General features: G+C 43.2%; 1 protein-coding gene across 3 annotated transcripts in view; it reads right to left on the bottom strand.

Moving 5' to 3' along the window:
* Nucleotides 1-20,228, bottom strand: part of ank1a (ankyrin 1, erythrocytic a) — a 96,327-nt gene that overhangs the window by 27,843 nt on the left and 48,256 nt on the right. For all 3 annotated transcript variants that reach the window (XM_032515833.1, XM_032515835.1, XM_032515836.1), the window contains 15 exons: nucleotides 6,833-6,934; nucleotides 4,364-4,462; nucleotides 3,456-3,554; nucleotides 3,052-3,150; nucleotides 2,675-2,860; nucleotides 2,412-2,510; nucleotides 2,216-2,314; nucleotides 2,013-2,111; nucleotides 1,572-1,769; nucleotides 1,365-1,463; nucleotides 1,159-1,257; nucleotides 938-1,036; nucleotides 425-622; nucleotides 210-308; nucleotides 7-105 (listed from right to left, as the gene is read on the bottom strand). In XM_032515833.1, the coding sequence (XP_032371724.1) occupies nucleotides 7-105; nucleotides 210-308; nucleotides 425-622; nucleotides 938-1,036; nucleotides 1,159-1,257; nucleotides 1,365-1,463; nucleotides 1,572-1,769; nucleotides 2,013-2,111; nucleotides 2,216-2,314; nucleotides 2,412-2,510; nucleotides 2,675-2,860; nucleotides 3,052-3,150; nucleotides 3,456-3,554; nucleotides 4,364-4,462; nucleotides 6,833-6,934 (1,773 nt within the window). The remainder of the gene's footprint in view (nucleotides 1-6; nucleotides 106-209; nucleotides 309-424; nucleotides 623-937; nucleotides 1,037-1,158; nucleotides 1,258-1,364; nucleotides 1,464-1,571; nucleotides 1,770-2,012; nucleotides 2,112-2,215; nucleotides 2,315-2,411; nucleotides 2,511-2,674; nucleotides 2,861-3,051; nucleotides 3,151-3,455; nucleotides 3,555-4,363; nucleotides 4,463-6,832; nucleotides 6,935-20,228) is intronic.

Genomic DNA, 20,228 nt, shown 5'->3' with positions numbered 1-20,228 from the left:
ATTTACCCTGGCTGCACTATGCGGCGACCCTCCCTTGCTAACAAGCAAGTTGACAACATCCAGGTTGTTGTGATGTACAGCAACATGCAGCGAAGTCAGACCATTCTGCAAAAAACAGAATCGAGGGTTTATCGACCGAGGTAGATCAAACAAAGCTTTATTCATTTTTGACTCTCTTTCATACAGCCAAGCTCTTTATGCTTCTCTACCTTCCCAGCAGCATTAGGGTTGGCTCCTCTCTCCAACAACAGTTCTGCTACATCCACCTTGCCATACTTGGAGGCCACATGAAGTGCAGTGAAGCCTTTCTACAGAGGCATCAGAGGAAGTGGACATAATATTAGGTTAGGGAACACAGCTGTTAGGGCTGACAGTTTTAAGACAGCCAAATGTCATGCAGCAAAGGGTAAGCAGGTAGGTTTACCTTGGTCATCTTGGTCTGCTGAGCCTCCATGTCCAGCAGGATACGTACAGTTTGCACGTGGCCTTCCCTGGAAGCTATGTGTAAGGGTGTGTGGCCTGCTGTGGTGGTGGAGTTGGGGTTGGCTTTGTGCTCCAGCAGCAACTTCACTATTTCCTTGTGGCCCATCCGAGCGGCACAGTGCAGAGGTGTTTGGTCATCCTGGCCAACGAGGAGAGAGTAATTATGCACACACCCTAGCAGTAAAATTCCTTCTTTAGTGACTTAATCATCCTGTTTTCATTTCTCAGCTTCTCCCCTATGACCTCTACTTTTTACATTAACTGTGAACTAAGGCAGTGGTGTGTAGGAGGGAAATTAACATGTTGAAGATCTACCGGCAATTAGTTGATACAACTTTCTAAATTAATGACAAAATCTATCCAATAAAGAGTGTTTAATCTATGTCTAATATGAGCAATCTTTAGGAATTAGTACAACATATGTAGATTGTGCTGTAGTGTGTGAAATCTCTACCTTGGCCTTGGCATCCACTGGTGATGCGTTCTCTAATAAAAACTCTGCCACCTCATAGTGTCCTGCCCGAGATGCCATATGAAGAGGAGTCTCCACTTTCTACTCATGCACAGAAAGACAAACCACCCACTTAGATTCATCACTATTACTATAACAACATCATTATTTCAGAGGTGGATTGGTTATCTGAACTGCTCTTGAGATTTCAGAAGGAAACTCACCACATTGGAGGCACTGGGGGAAGCTCCTTTCTGCAGCAGGATCTTCACAACGTTGAGATGACCCATAAATGATGCCACATGCAAGGGGGTCAGGCCAGACTGGTCAGAAGAGGAGAAGAATATTACAAATGGTCTTGCACATCATTCATATTTATTATAATCATCTGCAAGCTGTTATTGTCCACCCCTCTTTCCGGTTCCCTCACCTCAGTCACAGCCTCTATTGATGCAGAGTGTTTAAGCAGGAGATCCATCACACGCATGTGGTTCTTTTTACAAGCAATATGCAAAGGAGTAAAGCCATTCTGTAAAAAAACAAATTAACCATTGTCATCACTAAAGGATTAATATTAGCACTGCCTTGTTTGAATTGATACATTGACTGTTCATGTTACTGTGTGTTTGACACTGACCAATGCCCGAGAGTTGGGTTTTGCCGCTTTGTCCAGCAGCACTTTGGCCATGCGGTGATGGCCGCAGTGCGCGGCCACATGCAGAGGGGTAAGGTGGTCCAGTGTGATATCATCAATCTCTGCGTTGTACTGCAGAAGTTGCTTGACGCAGTCCATGTGATCCCCCTGTGCTGCCATGTGGATTGGAGACAGGCCATTCTGCACAACAACAACAACAACAAAAAGACACGTGTCGACTCTCATCTCTTGCAAAACAGGAAGCAACTTGTCTTGTAACAAATATTCAGAGGCTGTGTTTGGCTGATGGATCAAAAACTTTCACTTTCATTACTTACTTAAGTTTAGTACAAAACTACTCAGTGGTTTGCACTCATAGCCAAACCACATGATGTTCAGTTCTAAAAGAAGGGAAGATATTATACTTGCATCTAGGTGGATTACCTTAGTCTTTGCCTGGATGGGGGCTCCGTGGTCCAGCAGGATCTCTATAATCCTGACATGACCATTTCTTGCTGCACAGTGCAGAGGAGTCAGCTCATCCTTGAGAGAGAGAATTATTAATGATTGAGTTAATGATGCATCAAATTAGAAGCTGTAAGGAGATCAAAGATTTGGTGAAACGGTAAGATGGATCTCTGCGGCACCTTGGTCTTGGCGTCGATCTGAGCCCCTCTGTCCAGCAGGAGTCGGACCATGATCACATTCCCCCGTCTGGCTGCAATGTGCAAAGGAGTTATGCCATTCTGCAGAGGGAAACAGATGCACTTAGATGGGCACACACAAGGACAACAGACAGCAAGGACAGAGATTAACCTTCCAACAACATTAATTATTCCCTACCTTTGGGGTGAAGTTGACATTGGCTCCTCTATTGAGAAGCAGTTGAGCTACGTTCAAGTTTTCATAGTGTGCAGCAATGTGGAGGGGTGTGAATCCAGTCTGGAGGGACAGATTAGGGTGAGTACAGGTCACTAATTACCGTTTCATTATTTAAACAAAAATACTGAGGACACAAAACACAGATGCCCATACCTATTGTGCATGTACAGTAACCCACATGTGAACAATTATATCTGCAGCCACACATAGCCACAAACACACACCTTGCTGAGTACATCAGGATTGGGGTCATTCTGCAGAAGCACTGCGGCTGTGCGAGTATCGTCGTTGCGTGCTGCAATGTGCAGTGCAGGGAGGCGGACCTTTCCCTTGGTGCCATAGTTGATGAGCAGAGCTACGACATTCTCATGACCCTGCTGAAGAGCCACGGCAAGAGGAGTGAATCCATCCTGCGGCACACAGGAGAGAGTTAGAAGACTGGTTGACTTAAGGAGAGAAAATCAGAGAGGTGTAAAGAGAGAGGCTTATGAGAACAAAACAGAAATGGAAACACAGCGATGTCTGGATCAGCGGGGATGGGATCGAGGAATTTGGGAGATCACTCTTTGAAAACGTCTCTTGGTTCCTTAGTCTTTAGTACCTCGGTTGGAATGCTCTGATTGGCTCCGTTCTCCAGAAGAAACTTTACAACCTCTAGATGGTTTTCTTGTGCAGCCATGTAGAGTGGAGTGAAACCCTTCTGTCTCAGAAAGACGCACACACAGATATACACACACACACACGCACACACACACCACAGCAGCAGAGGAAAAAGAAGCACAGCAAAAGACAGGACAGTCACAGAGGGACACACAAGGATGTACAGAGAGAGGAAACAGCAACAAACACATATATAGGAACAAAGACACTTGTTAACAGATGGAGTTGCAATAGTAACTGCAATGGTTTCACAATAAAGTTCATATAGTTCATATAAAGTTGTAAGTACTGAGGAGCGTCTGTGTGTCCTGGGATCACCGCAGTGAGAGCAGCACTAAGTCTCACCTGGGACTGAGCGTTGACATTGGCCCCGTAGTTAACCAGCTCTGCGACCACCTGCTCCTGCCCTGCCAGGGCTGCAATGTGCAGAGCTGTGTTCCCTTTCTGTTTAAACACAGATACACAGTCATAACGAGCACTAACAAAGATTATAGGTGAAAAATCCCACGTTTATCCAAAGTGTGGTTTGCATGTGGTTTTTGGACGTGTAAAATTTAATCTGTGGACAGATCACTCATGTTGTATTCTGATATCATGTAGCAGTAATAACTTCTTTATTTATCTGCATTAACTGGTCAAACAAATAGCATAATTTCACATGTATAAAATACGATTGGAATTTTGGTTGATAGTGTTGATACTAGTTTCAGTACCAACACCAATATTTTTCATTTAAATCAGGAACTATCTAAGAAAAGGTAAAAAGGTACATATTTAAGCAAGCATTAAATGCCAACTTCCAATACACAGGTTTTGATACTCAGACACACTTTGTGTTGATGTTTGAAACCCAGCCTCAGTAAAAACCTTAATTTCTCACATAATTCAACAGGTGTTTTATTGATGAAAATGTTAAAGGAATAGTTTGACAACAGCAGCTAGCCTTGCTCAGTCCAAAGGTAAAAAAATCCACCTATCAGCAACAACAAAAGCTTCAATATGTTAAATCTCATTTATTTAATTCGTAAACAAAGTTGACACGTGTGGTTTTAAATGGCTCATATAAGGGACTAGTTTTTTGCGTGGTTTAGTGACAGGAAGTAAAACTCCTAATCTTACTCTCAGCAAGACAGCGAACATGCGTGTTTAAAAAAACATACAGCACATGTGAATTCACAACCTATGTGGATTTATTTATAAGTTATTTTCTAAACAAATTAAGACTGTAGGACATTTTCACAGTGGATTTTTACCTTTGTGGTGGTCTCCAATACGATTCCATTGTGGAGTAGCTCCAGCACCATTTTAACGTGGCCTTCTTTCGAGGCCAGATGCAGCCCGTTGAGCCCATTCTGAGTGAGAGAGCAGAGTAGACCTAATACTGAAGGGTCCTAAACACACTATGAACACATATTTCCCAATCTGAAGGAACAAATCACGCACATACAGACAAACACATGTAGGCCATGCCAACTGAAACAATTGTTGTGGCTGAAGCACTCACAAACCAAACCAGGCAAATACTTACACTGGACACCACACATGCAAAAATCAGGATGTGAATATTTTCATTTGATTAATGATGGTGGTAAGGAGAAGGAGGAGGACGGGAGGGGGATGGCAGGCCGCTGGTCTCGTGGCTGGGAAGAATACGAGCCGTGTGGGATAGGTCTGACCTCACACAGCCTTCCTTCAGCCGCACAGGACATGTGAGGTTGGACCTTTCCCACACCACTGATATTATTCCTCTGAGTGGGGAGACCACAGCACACCATCACTCTACTGCAGAGAGAGGAGGGGACGGAGGGAGGCAAAAGGTAAGAAAAAAAGTGAGGTGAGTTAGAACACAGTACAAGGAAGAGAAGAGGGTAGAGGAGAAGTTGTTAGGTGGAGAGCGAAAGAAAAGGAAACACAAGAAAGGGTGGAGTGAGGCAGTGTGCTGGTGAGAGGTATCCACTCAGATAAGCAGCTGCCACAGTCAAGCCTCCACCTGGCCAAACTCCCAGCAGACACTACATACAGCATCAGAAACAACAGTCACACAACCAGCACAACAATGCTCTCACCACTGTGGTTTAAGTAACAATCTACAACTTTTTTAATCATTGTACAAACTTTGAAGGTAAATAAAAAAGTGCCACATACAGTAGAGAGTCACCTAAGACCTGTGTTAATAATAAAATGGAAGAATATGAATAAACATAAAAGGCTGTATCTTATATTTGGTGTCTTAATTATTGTTGTATTAAGCCCGGGCTGCCAATATGAGTAGAATTTAAAAATTCCTAACTTTGTTGCAATCAAATGGTAGCATAAAAGGCAATGTAGCTTGACTAAAAGCAACACAAACACACACATTTTTTTCATTTATCTACAGACAAAAAAACTACCAGACTAATTTCTCACATACAGGGGCTTTAAGTGCAAAACTGCAAAGCAATGTGTGTGCAAAGGTCTCCCAATTTAAGTAAAATTAAATTAAAATTTCCTTTGGGATGAATAAAGTATCTATCTATCTATCTATCTATCTATCTATCTATCTATCATCTATCTATCTAAAGCCAGAAGGCTGTAGATTATCACTTAAACTCAAACACAGTTGACACCAAACAGTGAAAATAACACAATTGCATATGAAGAATAACAAGAACAATGAAATGAAATTGGGTAATTAAGGAGACTTAATCTCTAGTCAAACAAAATCTGGTATCAGACTGTATTTTTGCATGTCATTATTTTTCTAATCCATGGGGTGCCTCCGTTCATCATAGTGTAGGAGTTTGCCAGTAAAGACCACTGTACAGAGTCACTTCCCATGAATAAATCTGTTTTTATGTGTGGTCTGTTATGGGGCCTAAAATAGGCCTCATAGAAATCCTGACAGAAGCATTAACAGTAATAATTACACAATGTTGAGGACAGCATACAGTATGTGAATGGAAGGGAAACCATGACTAAGTTAGATTAATGAACCAGTGGAATCTTACGCCACGCACGCACGCACGCACGCACGCACGCACCACGCACGCACCACGCACCACACACACACACACACACATCACCCACACACACACACACACCACACCACACACACAACACCACACACACACACACACCACCACACCACAACACACACACCACAACACACACACACACACACACACCACACACACACACACACACCACACGGCCAAGTTTCAGTAGCCTGAGGGCAGCGGGGCTAGCCCCACTCATACTGCCTCTTCCTGGATACTCTGGGAACAACCGTCAGAGTAAAGGAGGCAGGATGGAAGAGACAAGGCAAAGGAGAAGCCCCTGTCCCATTTATTACCTTCCCTGGAGACCCTGTAAACTCCACCTGCCACCTTCAGCCACTGATTAACAGTCTACCTGAGCATGCACACACAGTATGACCGAGTACACAGGCACATAACAACACATCATGACAAGTAAGACACATCATGCACATCATGACACTCAAGATGCATTTATGTAAAAAATAACAATACAAAACATGGTGTTATACATGGACAATATTTCAGCAGAACATCATGCAGAACCTTTATGAATTAGATCGTAAATGAAACCATATATGTTATATAACTTGTACTTTTTCTATGTACTTTTCTGTGTATGAATGAATGTATAACAGTTACATGAGCCTGCCAGTCAGAAGTTATAGGTTCAACCAATTCAACCTAGGGAATGTGAAGCTCACTCACCTGATTGGCTGTGTTTATATTGATGCCATTTTTGATATGGTCCAGGGCCTTGTCCAGGTTGCCAGAACGGGCCGCTCGGAGAAAACTGTTGCCAGCATCTGCCTGCAAGCGTAACAGAGAAAGGGAAGTAGAGGGGGGGGATACGGGGAATAAGAGAAAGTGATAGACACATAAAGTAAAGGAGTAGAGTGGGAAAATGGAGAGGGAGATAGAATTTGGTTAATATTTCTTTTTGGGGGTATTTGAACTATCATGTCACTCTGCCCTTGAGATTTTGGACAGTGCAGTTGAACAATCTGCATCTTGTAATGTTGTGTTTTGAGGGTGTAGTGTGCACGCAGGTGAAATACACAAACTCCTGGGCTCCACAAAACCTTTAACACTTTGCCCACAAAGCTATCCTCTTCCCTCAGGTATTATGGCAACTGTGATAATACTGACAGCTACTGGAGTGTCTGTTGTGCCCAGCAGACTGTTGGCTCTTTGTCTGGACACTGAGTTTGTGTGTGTGTGAATGAAAGAGAGAGAAAGACACAAGGTGAAAGGAGAAAAGGGAGCGGGGAGGGACAGAGAAAGAGAGAGAGCGCGTTTGGCAAGTCCCGACTCACTGGCCAGTACATAGCACGTCTAGTGTTTTTGTCTGTGTTTTGTTTGTGTATGGGGGCTTCATGCCTCTCCCAGGCAGGCAGGGGTGCTGCTGAAACAGGATCACTCATGCGGCACAGGGGAGAGTGAGGGAGAGGAGAAGCGGCAGCAACCGAGGGAGAACCACTGTGAAAAGCTGGACTGCGGCAAACCCTGCACTTTTTCCATTTCATTTACATAATCTCCTCTCTCCCCTTGCACATCCCCTCCATACACCATCCCCTCTCTCTATCTAACCAGCTATCTCAACATTGCTGGTCAGGAAAATCATCAGCCGTCCAATCATTGAGTTTACGTTTTCACACAAATGCAGATATTTTATAAACCTAATTTTCTGATCCAAAAAGTGATCACCAAATCCTGCCCACGCACGCGCACGCACGCACGCACCACCGCACCCACACCCACACACACACACACACACACACACACACACACACACACACACACACACACACACACACCAGTTCTTCTCAACTTTATAATACAGTGCTTGTTTTGTTATTGTTGGCACTTTTTTGACAAAGATGGAGTGAGCGTGAGTATAAAAAGAGAAAGGATCCACATGCCTGAAGTTGAGGCATAGCAACAAATGACAACACACCCTCAGCATGACACCAATGGCACAGCGCTGCGCAAAATGAGAGGTCATTTTTAAAATAAGATAGGTTCGATGATGGAACAGGAAACTTTAAAAAGGAAAAGTTACTTCCAGCTGATTGAAGTAGCAAATATGTAACGGAAAGTGATTCTTGTTCCTCATATCTGGTATGGAAATAAAATGTATGCAATGGCAAGATAATCTAGCATCAACAGAAAGTAAACACTCAAAACAAAATCCCCCCCCCCCCCCCCCACACAAACACACACTATTGATGAATGTGAACCCTGACCCTATGAATCTGATTTATGAATGCATAGTAAGTTCTATAATTAAAAACACTTTCTCACTGTTAAACTTTGAGATATTGTGCATGTACATCGGCATATATAGGGGGAAAAAAGGAATGTAAATCATCAAAAGGAAGACCTGACAATTTTTTATGGTTTTATACTTGTATATACTGCCCACACAGCAACTATACACAATGTAGTGGAGGGCAGATTGTTTGCAGACTTTGCCATGGTGACACAAGAAAAATCCTTTCATCAAAGTAGGAGCAAATACAGCTGATGCAAAAACACACACAAACTAACACAATATACATGGTCCCACAGCAAATGGTGGCATGGTAAAACCATGGTGACCCTGACTGAGGTCCCTCTGCTGGATTCCCACCCTCCAGAATCAGTTTACTGCCCCCCAGAAACACCCTGCTGAAGTTTACATGACTACAGGAAATCCCCGGAAAGACTCAAGCTGATATTGATTGGGTACAGCAAATTTACTTTCCAGTGGGTCAGTCCTGCATGTTTCTGTGTGTATCTGCTTGCGTCAAGAAGTGAGTGTGTGGTATGCTGAGATAAAGATGCAGAGGAACCGCACCCATCCACTAACTTAGACATAAACAGGTACAGTGCCCATGCATATACCAGAGAAATAATACCATACATATAGGGACCAGCCTGAAAATGTTTGGTGCTAATTCCTCTGCTGCGTATTGCTAGACAATTTAGATCAATGTGTCCCTGTCTGATCATTCCCATAGAGAGCAGACGAGCCATAGGGCTCTGGGCCTAAGGAAAAAAATGAACGAGCACATTAATCATACTGTTTGGAGCAATAGAAACAGAAAATAACTTGTTCAGCAGCTCCACGGTTAAGATTACGGATATCAACACACAGTTGTGCAACGTGTCTGTCCTCAGGCAAAGACAGTGCAAGGCTCCAAATAATGAAGCCAAAAATTACCAAGTGAAATTATTCCCCTATCTCATCAGAGAAAATCCTCTGCCCTGAACTCCCCTCTGCCTGTCTGTATGTCAGCTTTTCATTCCTGTTGCCTTCCTTCCTTCTCCCCTTTGCGTCTAATGTCTCTCTCTCTCCCTTTCTCCCTCTCTCTCCCCCCTCTTCTGCTGGTGCTGCAGCAGACAGAATGACATCACCCCCTTGCTAGTAGACTGCAGTGTTTGAAAATTCAATGTATGTGTGTGTATGTATGCATGAGGAGGCATGTCTGAGATCAACATCCTAGCCACAGAGATCCTTTTCAACGGACAACTAGATCTGATGAATAGTCATTTTCACAAAAGATCGATTGTGTGTTTGTGACGATTCTGAATGGAATCAGATTGAGTGAGTGTGTGTGTGTGTGTGTGTGTGTGTGTGTGTGTGTGTGTGTGTGTGTGTGTGGGAAAGAAATTAATTGTTGAAAAGAGAAAACTTGTGAATCAAAACAAGCAGAGTTTTGTCTTTTCAACGATTCATTTCTTAGTTAACATAGTTTTTTGTTCTAATCCCTTTAATCAGCTTTCAGTATGGAGGGTCCTTCCCAACAGTCTAGACAGGTTAGTCTACGTCTGAACAGCTCTCATTTTTACAACACAGAGAGTCAAGACCAAGAGACAATGTCCAGAGACAAATTTCCACTGAATGTCCACGTGAGAATCTCTCTGCCAAAGATTCAGGGTGATTTCACTTGGATACCGAACTATTATCTGCTCAAGGGAATCTCAGCATTTCTATTAAAATTAACATAGAATTCAAAATACAGTCTCTCTCTCTCTCTCTTTCTCTCTCTCTCTCTCACACACACACACACACACACACACACACACACACACACACACACACACTTGCCGACACAGCACCAGGTGCAAATCATAAATATTTTAAGTGCCACCACTGCTATTTGTACAGCCAGCAGAAAGGTGAAAACAAGGTGCCTACGTATGTTCAGCATGTCACAAGTCTAGCTTCACTTGCAGTAATTCCCTGAACTTTAAACAACATACATTTTACGCACCAAACTCTGTATAATTATTTTTCCCTGCTAACCTCAATATATTGATTTATTTAAACACTGGAAAGTGTGATTAGACGGTTTCTATACATTTGATGGTAACACCGAACAACGGATATGGAAATTACTGCAGAGTGCTTAAACCGACATTTCATCACCCTATTTCTGCTGACTTGCATTTGTTCTAGAAATTGATTCCCCCCCCAAGGCCTCCATCTCTGCCTTCATCTCTCAGGCTGCTTGAAGAGGTTGAGCAGGCAGCGGATTGTTTCCGGCTACAGAGATGTAGTAAGTGTAGAATCAGACAGACTGAGACCCGTGGGACCGCTCAGCTATGGACACATTTACAGGAAGCAAGTGAGCTGGGCACTGGGAAGAAACTGTTACATTACCCCACTCAATACCATCTGTCTGTATGTAAATCTGTCTGTCTGTCTGTCTGTCTGCTTCTATTCCATTTATGTGGCAAAGCGTCTTGTCCCATTTTTACTATTTACTTTCTCACACTCCCGGCCTCCCCCTCTCTGTATCCCACTGTTTGTCCCTGCCATACTCATTGATTGTCTCTTTATAACTGGCCCTGCTGCAGGCTCTGTGCCTGTAGATGAGATTGTCATGGTTAGTGTGATCTTTTGTGGGGGTGACAAAGAAGGTGAAAGCCATAGGGAGGAGATAGAGCTTGGAACCTATGCGGGATGGGATCAAGTTATGGTAAACATCCTGTGTTTTACTGCACAGTAATCATACAGAATACAACCGTCTGAAGTGAGAGAAATAATATATAATAGGTTCAGATATTGGACGGATCTAAAATCTGCAAAATTAAAGTCAAACAATGTAAACAAAATAGTTGGAATAGATCGAAAGTGTTGGAAAGGGGTGGTGAAAAGTAACTGGGTACATGTATTCAAGTACTACACTAAACTTTGAGAAACATTTGAAGGATTTTGCTTATGTGTTTTATGATAATTAACACTACAACTACACCACATTGTTGAGTTAAATATTGTTCCTTTTACTCAACTACATTTAATTGACAGCTATAGTGACTAGATTAGTAGTTAAGGATGCAAATACTTCCTTCACAACTTCTTATTCTCAGTTACACAAGGGTTGTTTGGCTGCGTAAATTGATCAGTGGCCATGTTTTTTTTCTTTTTCTTTAGGCCAGTTGGTCTCATATTTGGGAGGAACTAAATGACACAATTATGAAATACTGCAAAAACCAAAACTACTGACAGCATTTTAAGATTGACTGCAGTTCATCCTCAGACAAAGTATAAACCCAATAAATACATTTCTACAAGTTGTATCATCTCCTTTTCCATTTCCCAAAGGTAAACAGTAGTTGACACAACATTAAACATCCAGGCAGTAGCCCCGTGTGAGCATGCACCCTGTGTTGCCATTACCTCCGCTGGCTCAGTAGATTAAATCCTCTATAGTCTACAGTGAAGCCACACTGAAAGAATCCCATTAATTGACCCACTAATCAGTTTACTGACCTCTAGTTTACTTACCACAGCTAATCCTGGTTGACATCATACAATCTGAGCATCAAACAGAGGAACAAATTAAGTCGTAAACAAGATTAAGGAGGTAAAACAGAACACGATACACACCCATATATACGCACTTCCACTAATCTTGGACGCACATGCATCACAGCCCTCGAAGAAACTCCCAGGCAATCAAGCTCCCTCCCATGTTGCTCTGGGAGGCCAAGTCTAACGATTTTGATTGGCACAGGTTATGTTTAGGGCAGAAAGTAATGACATATTTAATTCTTAAGAGCTTTGATTAAAACCCTAATAAGTTAGTCACAAAGTTTCACAAATGACAGATCGATGTTTACACTTTCATCTATGACCTGGATCGCTGTTCTCTCAATTTCTAAGTCATTGTTGTTACTATAGACGAGGGCATATTCAGGCCTGAAAACAAGAAAAACGTTTGAAGAGCCAGGGAGAAGTCTCCAAAAGGGAATATGTGGAAGGACGGACAGCACAATAACGGTACTCATCAAACAGAAAGCAAACAGACAGAGGCAGGGGCAGAATAAAAAAAGCGCTTGAATAAAATAGACAAAGAGTAAATACAGATACACCAATATTCATGTGTAAGAGACAAAGTAAATATGAAAGAAATGGACTGTACAACTGGGTACAAAGCCAGTGAAGAAAGCATTGGCCCATCACTGTCTGATGTAAAAGGATAAAAGGAGGAAGCATTGGCAGGTGCATAACATTTGAGAAAATGCAACAGAGGACTTTATGACAGACAAAAACATTGCAAAAAAAGATATCGATAAAATAAGAGTTGTAGAGAAGTGCATAGGTGAAAAGAGAAAACGTAAAGGGACGGAGAGAGGGACAGGAAAAGAGAAGAAACAGAAGAAGAGACAGACAGCAGCAGAGATGGTGGTACTCACTCCAAAAGTGACGATCTTGACTGGCATGCCTGTTGGCCCTCCACTCTCTCTTTCTTACGTTTTCGGTTTTTCTTCAAACCCCAGCTGCCCCTTTTCCCTGTTCCCCCCTGCGGGGGCTGTGGACAGGGCCCCGCAGACCCCCCGCCCAACATAAACGGACCCAGCCACACATACGCCACCGCCCGCCCACACACACACTTGAGCAACCCGGGGGTTTTTGGGGGGGAAAGGCCCCGGGGGGAAAAGGGGGGGGTTTTGGGGGGATGGGGGGCCCAGGGGTTTTTTCTCTGGGGGAAATTTCGCCTGTATTAAAGAAACATTTCAAAAAACCCCAACCCCAAAAAAAAGGGGGGTTGCCCCCCCAATCTCCCATTTTTTTTCCTCCCAAAACATCCTGGCTCATTTTTGGAAAATTTTTTTTTTCCTCCAATTTCTGACTTCCTTTTGTTGCTTTTGCCTCAAATTTTTTTGCCCCCCCCCCAAAAAAACCCCCCCCAAAACCCCCATCCAAATTTTTAATTAAAAATTTTTTTCACTCTCTTCTATCCCCCAATCAACCCTATTTTTCCCGCCCCCACACCTATCAACCTGTAAACCTTTCACGTTTTGTTGCACCCCAAAAACCTTTTCGTCCCCCAAAATTTATCCTCCTTTCTCCCGTCCCCCTTTTTCCCCAAAATGTCACCCCATCTCTGTTCCTTTTGTTTTGTGCCCGGGCCGACAATCTTTTTTTTTTCACGGACCCGGGGATCCCGAATAGCTAGATTTTCTGTGGAGAAAGAGTGTTTTTTTTTTTTAGAGCAGTCCCGTTTCATCTGGGAGGTGACTTTTCAGTTAAAAAGGATGGGAGGGGGGGGGGGGGGGGTTCTGACCCCCCCCCGTGACAATGGGCCAGACCCAGGGGTTTGGGGAGAGCACAAGGGGGCCCGCCTTCAAAAACCCCCGCCCTTTTAATAAAGGTCCGCATTCCCCCCCTTGAAAAGGCCCCCCTTTTCTCCCCCACCCCCCCTCCTCCTTTCCCCCTCCTGGCTAACTGTGGGGGGAAAACCTCGCCCGCCAAAAACCATGCAGAGAGATAAATGCTTGTAGGAGAGGGGAAGGAGGGGGCAATGTAGAAAGAAGGCTACGCACCTCTCGGTGCCACTGGACCGTGACCTGGGCAAAAAACATCACGTGGGATGTCTCTCCTGTCCACAGTATTGGGTTTGGACAGTGATGAGAGCTCCGCTGCCAAAGAATGTGGGGGAGGGGGGCACAGACCCCTAAGGCCCTGAAGGGCTGACAAATTAGCATGTTGGGTTTTTTTTCCCCCCCCCCCCAAAAAAAGGGGAAATAAAAACTCTCCCCCTCTGGAGAGAAAAAAGATAACTTATTAGGTTTCCCAACCCGAATAGGACCTCTTTTTAAAAGGAAATGGCAGACTCAAGGGGAGTGATGAAGAAAGGGTTTCTTTTGGGGTGTTTATCAAGCCCCCAAAAACGAAAAGGAAACCCCCTTTTCAAATCAAAAATGGTTTTTTTATTGCAGAATGAAAATACGTATGTGTAAGGGGGTTTAAAAAAAAAAAAGGCTGTTTTTAATTCTCGTTTGAAAGGGGGAAAGGGGCTCACCCAAAAAACTGAGTTCAACCATGAATGTAGGCATGATTTTGTAACTTTGGGACAATTTTTGATTGAATTTAAAATTTTCCAAAAAAGTGAAACTTCGCACTGGAAAAGAGCTTTTTAGTTTAATAGGAGACATTTGTGTCCCGTAGTTAAAATTTGAAATTGAAAATTCTGATTTTTTAATGAGGGACTGTAGAAGGAGTAGATTTGTAATTTTACCCAAAGGGAATTGAACTTTTGGGAAAACCCCGTTTTTCAAAATTATTCTTTAAAAAAGATAATGTATATGTCTAGAGAAGGGGTCCCTTTTAAGGGTTTTTGGAAAAACCAAAAAATTGGCATTTTGAGGCAAAAAATTGAAAAACCCTAACACAGGAAAGTCAAGGGCTTTGTGTGCAAAAATTTCCCTTGTGGGGAAATGTAAGGGAGGGGAGTTTCCCGGGTGAGTGAGGTTTTCCCGGTCCTTTAAAGATTGGGGGCCCCACTCCCGGTTTTGTTTCAGGGTTTTTATTAGGTGTGGGGCGGGCAGCCCTATTGCATGTGTTGAGCCCCTCTTGTTTTGGGAGGAAAAAGGCCCACAGCTGTCCACGGGGTGCTGCTAGTGGTGGTTTTAAATTTCCTGTGTCCCGATGTCTTAAAAAAGGGGGGAACCAAAATAAACCCCGATATTAAAGTCAACTGCTTCTTAACCGTCCCCTCTTTGGGAGTTTTCGGCATAAATTAAGGGTTTTGGGAAAAAAAAAAAAAAAACTCACCAGGTGGAACGCCAGCTAGGGTCTGTCCCGTTGCTGCTTAAAACACCCAGTGGCCCCCCTTTTACTGTTTGGGGAGGTCAAGATAAGTGGGAGGGGACATGAAACTTATTGGCTTTTTAGCTTGTGGACAAATTTCCCCCAAAAGAGGGGGTGGTGGGCATTTTGGAAACATCGAAAAGGGTCTGGGGTCTAGAACCCCTCAAAGCCAACAGATAAGTAGTAAACTAAAAAGCCCCAGGCTGTAATAAACTAATTTGGGTAAGAAAGACCCCCATTCCCAAAAAGGGTTAAGTATTTATATTTATGCTGGTCCGGTTTAAAAAAAAAGCATGGTACTGTATGTTCTATTTGGAAATTTTACTATGTCAATTTGGCATAATGGCCCCTCTGTGGCAGGGGGTGATGCTTGTAGTATTTGGGCCTTTTCAACAGTTCAAAGAGGGTATGGGCTGGGGCAGGGAGATTTCCCGGCCCCAGCACAAATTCCCCTCTCACCACACAAACACACACAAAACCACACAAACAAAACACACACACACACACACACACCACACACCCCCCCACACACACACACACACCCCCCACACACACCACCCCACCACACACACACACACCACACACAACACCACACAGCTCCTCCCCCCCAAGTAAATTTAACTTTTTCGGGCCCCGGACGACAGAGGGGCGGTTTAAAAATTGGGTAAACAGCAGTGGGTGTAAAAACTGGCGTCCTTCTGCAGACAGATTACACATTATGTGAGAGCACACGTATCGGCTCACTCTGATATATATATTCATATTCTCAGGCACGTGCGCACATAGACATCAAAAGGGGCTTGAGCACCTGCCCTTTTTCTTTCTTGTGAGAAAGTGCGCTTTTTTCTGAAAGCATTTTACCTGTTTGTTTATATTCCTGTTTGCACACAGCTTTCCTGTCCAACAAATGTATTTCTTGAATTAAACAAATCAAGACAGAGCGAGGCAGGCAGACAGAGAGCCTGACTAGTCTGGCTATTAACAGAACAGGCCAAGCTCAATAGATTTGAGATTGAGCATTGGTCTGGGGGGTCTGCTCTGTATTTTCTCTGTACAAGAGGCGTAACCAACGTACAGTTCAGGCCAAAAGTTTGGACACACCTTTTCATTGAATGCATTTTCTTTATTTTTATGACTATTTACATTGTAGATTGTGGAATTATGTACGTAACAAAAACTTTGAAATAACTGAAAACATGTCTTATATTCTAGTTTCTTCAAAGTAGCCACCCTTTGCTGTTTTGATAGCGCAGCAAACCCTTGGTGTTCTCTCAATGAGCTTCATGAGGTAGTCACCTGAAATGGTTTTCACTTCACAGGTGTGCCTTGTCACGGTTAATTCGTGGAATTTCTTGCCTTTTTAATGGAGTTGGGTCCATCAGTTGTCTTGTGCAGAAGTCAGGTTGATACACAACCGACAGCCCTATTGGACAACTGTTTTTTTTGGCAAGAACCAATCAGCTAAGTAAAGAGAAACAAGTGGCCATCATTACTTTAAGAAATAAAGGTCAGTCAGTCCAGAAAATTGCAAAAACTTTGAATGTGTCCTCTAGTGCAGTCCCAAAAACCATCAAGCGCTATTACAAAACTGGCTCACATGTGGACCGCCCCAGGAAAGGAAGACCAAGAGTCACCTCTGCTGTTGAGGAGAAGTTCATCTGAGTCACCAGCCTCAGAAATCGCAAGTTAACAGCAGCTCAGATTAGAGACCAGATAAATACCAAACTAGAACAACTGTTGAGAGGAGACTGGGCAAATCAGGCCTTCATGGTCAAATAGCAGGAATGGTGGAAGGAATGGTCTTTGTGCAATGCAGTAAAGGTGACCGGATGGATTCTACGTGCCTGGTTCCTAGTGTGAAGCATGGAGGAGGAGTGTGATGGTGTGGGGGTGCTTTGCTGGTGACACTGTTAGGGAATTATTCCAAATTGAAGGCATAATGAACCAGCATGGCTCCCACAGCATTCTGCAGCGACATGCCATCCCATCTGGTTTTGCGTTTAGTTGGACCATCATTTATTTTTCAACAGGACAATGACCCCAAACACACTGGCTATACAGGCTTTGTAAGGGCTATTTGACCAAGAAGGATAGTGATGGAGTGCTGCACCTCCACAGTCACTGGACCTGAACCCAATCGGTTTGGGGAGAGCTGGACCGCAGAGAGAAGGCAAAAGGGCCAACAAGTGCTGAGCATCTCTGGGAACTCCTTCAAGACTGCAGTAATCAGAGCAAAGGGTGGCTATTTTAAAGAAACTAGAATAAAAGACATGTTTTCAGTTATTTCACACTTTTTTGTGTGCATCATGGCCCTACAGGCTAAAGTACAGTACTTAATGGAGACAGTACAGGTGAACAGCTACAGTAAAATCTGTGTCTAATAACGTCATCACAATTGCGACATTGATATGCAAATTAGGCGTTAACTAATTAAAATGCACTACACCAGTAAAACATCGACCGCCTGTAACGTTATACCTCCGTTAGCATTTCTAATGCCCCCTCTTTTGCTTTTAGCTGTCTGTACAGTTAGCTAAATTTACCAGAGAAAACAGGAATAAGGCACCACAAGGACTACTAGTAAGTTAACGATGTGGTGGCACCGGATCTGGACGGGAAGGATAACTCTGGGAGTTGGAAAAGGTGTGTCGCGATTCTGCCTTCTCCCACCAACACAGGTTCGTGGATCTGAGTGTCGCGAATTTCCGTTTTATTTTTCATATTGTTACAGTCCTATTTAAAAAAGTAGCATGGAAAACATGCACATTGTGGCAGTTTCCCTTGCTGTTTGTGATTTCTTTCCATGAACCCCTGTTACATATAGACACCTCAACAAATGCACATGCGCCTCAACGTGACAAAGCCAGACTGACCTGTGGAAGACAAAAACAGAGAGTTAGAAATACTCGACGAGGGAGGAGAGCAGAAAGGATGAAGGCAATAGAGAAGAATGACAGCAGCAATCTGTCTGCTAAGGGCCAGGCTGCCATTAATCTTCATAAGTAGAGAGATATAGTAGAGAAGGGGAAATACAAAGTGAAGATGTGCAGGAGGAGAGAGAAAGGGCATAACTGGGGACAGAATCTGTCCTCACAACTCTCTTTGTCTCCGTCTCTTGTTTTAACGCAGTATCTAAGCACTCAGAGAAACACAGACCCTATACCTTAAAACAAAGGCTCTAACCATCAGTCACAACTGGCCTCGAGTCAGCAACAGTAAGGATCCGAGCAGCCACACTATAATTCAATTAGTTGTGTTAATAGACGCAGAGCTGAAGCCGCCCAAGTTCTAAGACTCTATTCAGAATTAATGTACTGTCCTGTCCACGAGGACTTGGAGTTCACCTGCCACTGTTCACACAACTTGGTTAAAGTGGGAGATAATGCCATTCCATTAAAAGTCCCATGAGAATATAAATGTGCTCTTAGGGATAAATGCAGCAAAAAGAAAAATGTCACCCTGTTTCACTGGTAAAATTCAGCTGTCTGTGATCTCTAACAGTAACGACGATGCTTACAATGTTTTGTTTCATCCTCAATCAGCCTCCTTTTATTTACATCAATTTACACAATTTCACAGAGTCACTGACAACCCTCAGCTCAGACGATGTGCTAAGTGATAAGGGTAGCAATTTTGTAAACATTGTCCAGCACAGAAACAGTAAAGGTAGCACTCCTTAAGCAAATTTAACATTTACTTTGAGCTTGAGAAAATACCACGTCAGCGGAGAAATAAGAGTGTACACTGTAATTCTTAAATGTCTGTTACAAATGTAGAGACTAGAAAGAAACCCCTTCCCTTTGAATCTAAGGGACAAACTAAAAGCATCTTGGTGGTTGGTTTTCAAAAGTTGAAAAATGTTACGCTATTAAACTTTATTACAGCTGCACTGCAGATTACTGCCATTTCTTGGTTCTGTACATATGACAAGCTAAGAGAAAACCTTTTGTCAACAGTATATATATAGTACAGTGGTGTGAAAAAGTGTTTGCCCCCTTCCTCATTTCCTGTTCCTTTGCATGTATGTCACACTTAAGTGTTTCGGAACATCAAACCAATTTAAACAATAGTCAAGGACAACACAAGTAAACACAAAATGCAATTTGTAAATGAAGGTGTTTATTATTAAAGGTGAAAAAAAATCCAAACCATCATGGCCCTGTGTGAAAAAGTGATTGCCCCCCTTGTTAAAACATACTATAACTGTGGTTGTCCACACCTGAGTTCAATATCTCTAGCCACACCCAGGCCTGATTATTGCCACACCTGTTCACAATCAAGGCATCACTTAAATTGGAGCTGCTTGACACAGTAAGGTCCACCAGAAGATCCTTAGAAGCTACACATCATGCCGAGACCCAAAGAAATTCAGGAACAATTGAGAAAGAAAGTAATTGAGAGCCATCAGTCTGGAAAGGGTTATAAAGCCATTTCCAAAGCTTTGGGAATCCAGCGAACCACAGTGAGAGCCATTATCCACAAATGGCGAAGACATGGAACAGTGGTGAACCTTCCCAGGAGTGGCCGGCCGCCCAAAATTACCCCAAGAGCGCAGCGACGACTCATCCAAGAGGTCACAAAAGACCCACAACAACTCCAAAGAACTGCAGGCCTCACTTGCCTCAGTTAAGGTCAGCGTTCATGCCTCCACCATCAGGAAAAGACTGGGCAAAAATGGCCTCTTGACAGGAGAAAACCACTGCTGAGCAAAAAGAACATCAAAGCTCGTCTCAATTTCCCACAACACATCTTGATGATCCCCAAGACTTTGGGACAACATTCTTGGACCGATAAGACAAAAGTGGAACTCTTTGGAAGGTGTGTGTCCAAGTATATCTGGCGTAGAAGGAACACTGCATTTCATAAAGAACATTATACCAACAGTAAAATATGGTGGTGGTAGTGTGATGGTCTGGGGCTGTTTTGCTGCTTCAGGACCTGGAAGACTTGCCGTGATAAAAGGAACTATGAATTCTGCTGTCTACCAAGAGATCCTGAAGGAGAATGTCCGACCATCTG

The sequence above is a fragment of the Etheostoma spectabile genome, chromosome 5, assembly GCF_008692095.1.
Source record: "Etheostoma spectabile isolate EspeVRDwgs_2016 chromosome 5, UIUC_Espe_1.0, whole genome shotgun sequence".
NCBI lineage: Eukaryota > Metazoa > Chordata > Actinopteri > Perciformes > Percidae > Etheostoma > Etheostoma spectabile.
This window is presented reverse-complemented; position numbering and strand designations above follow the sequence as displayed.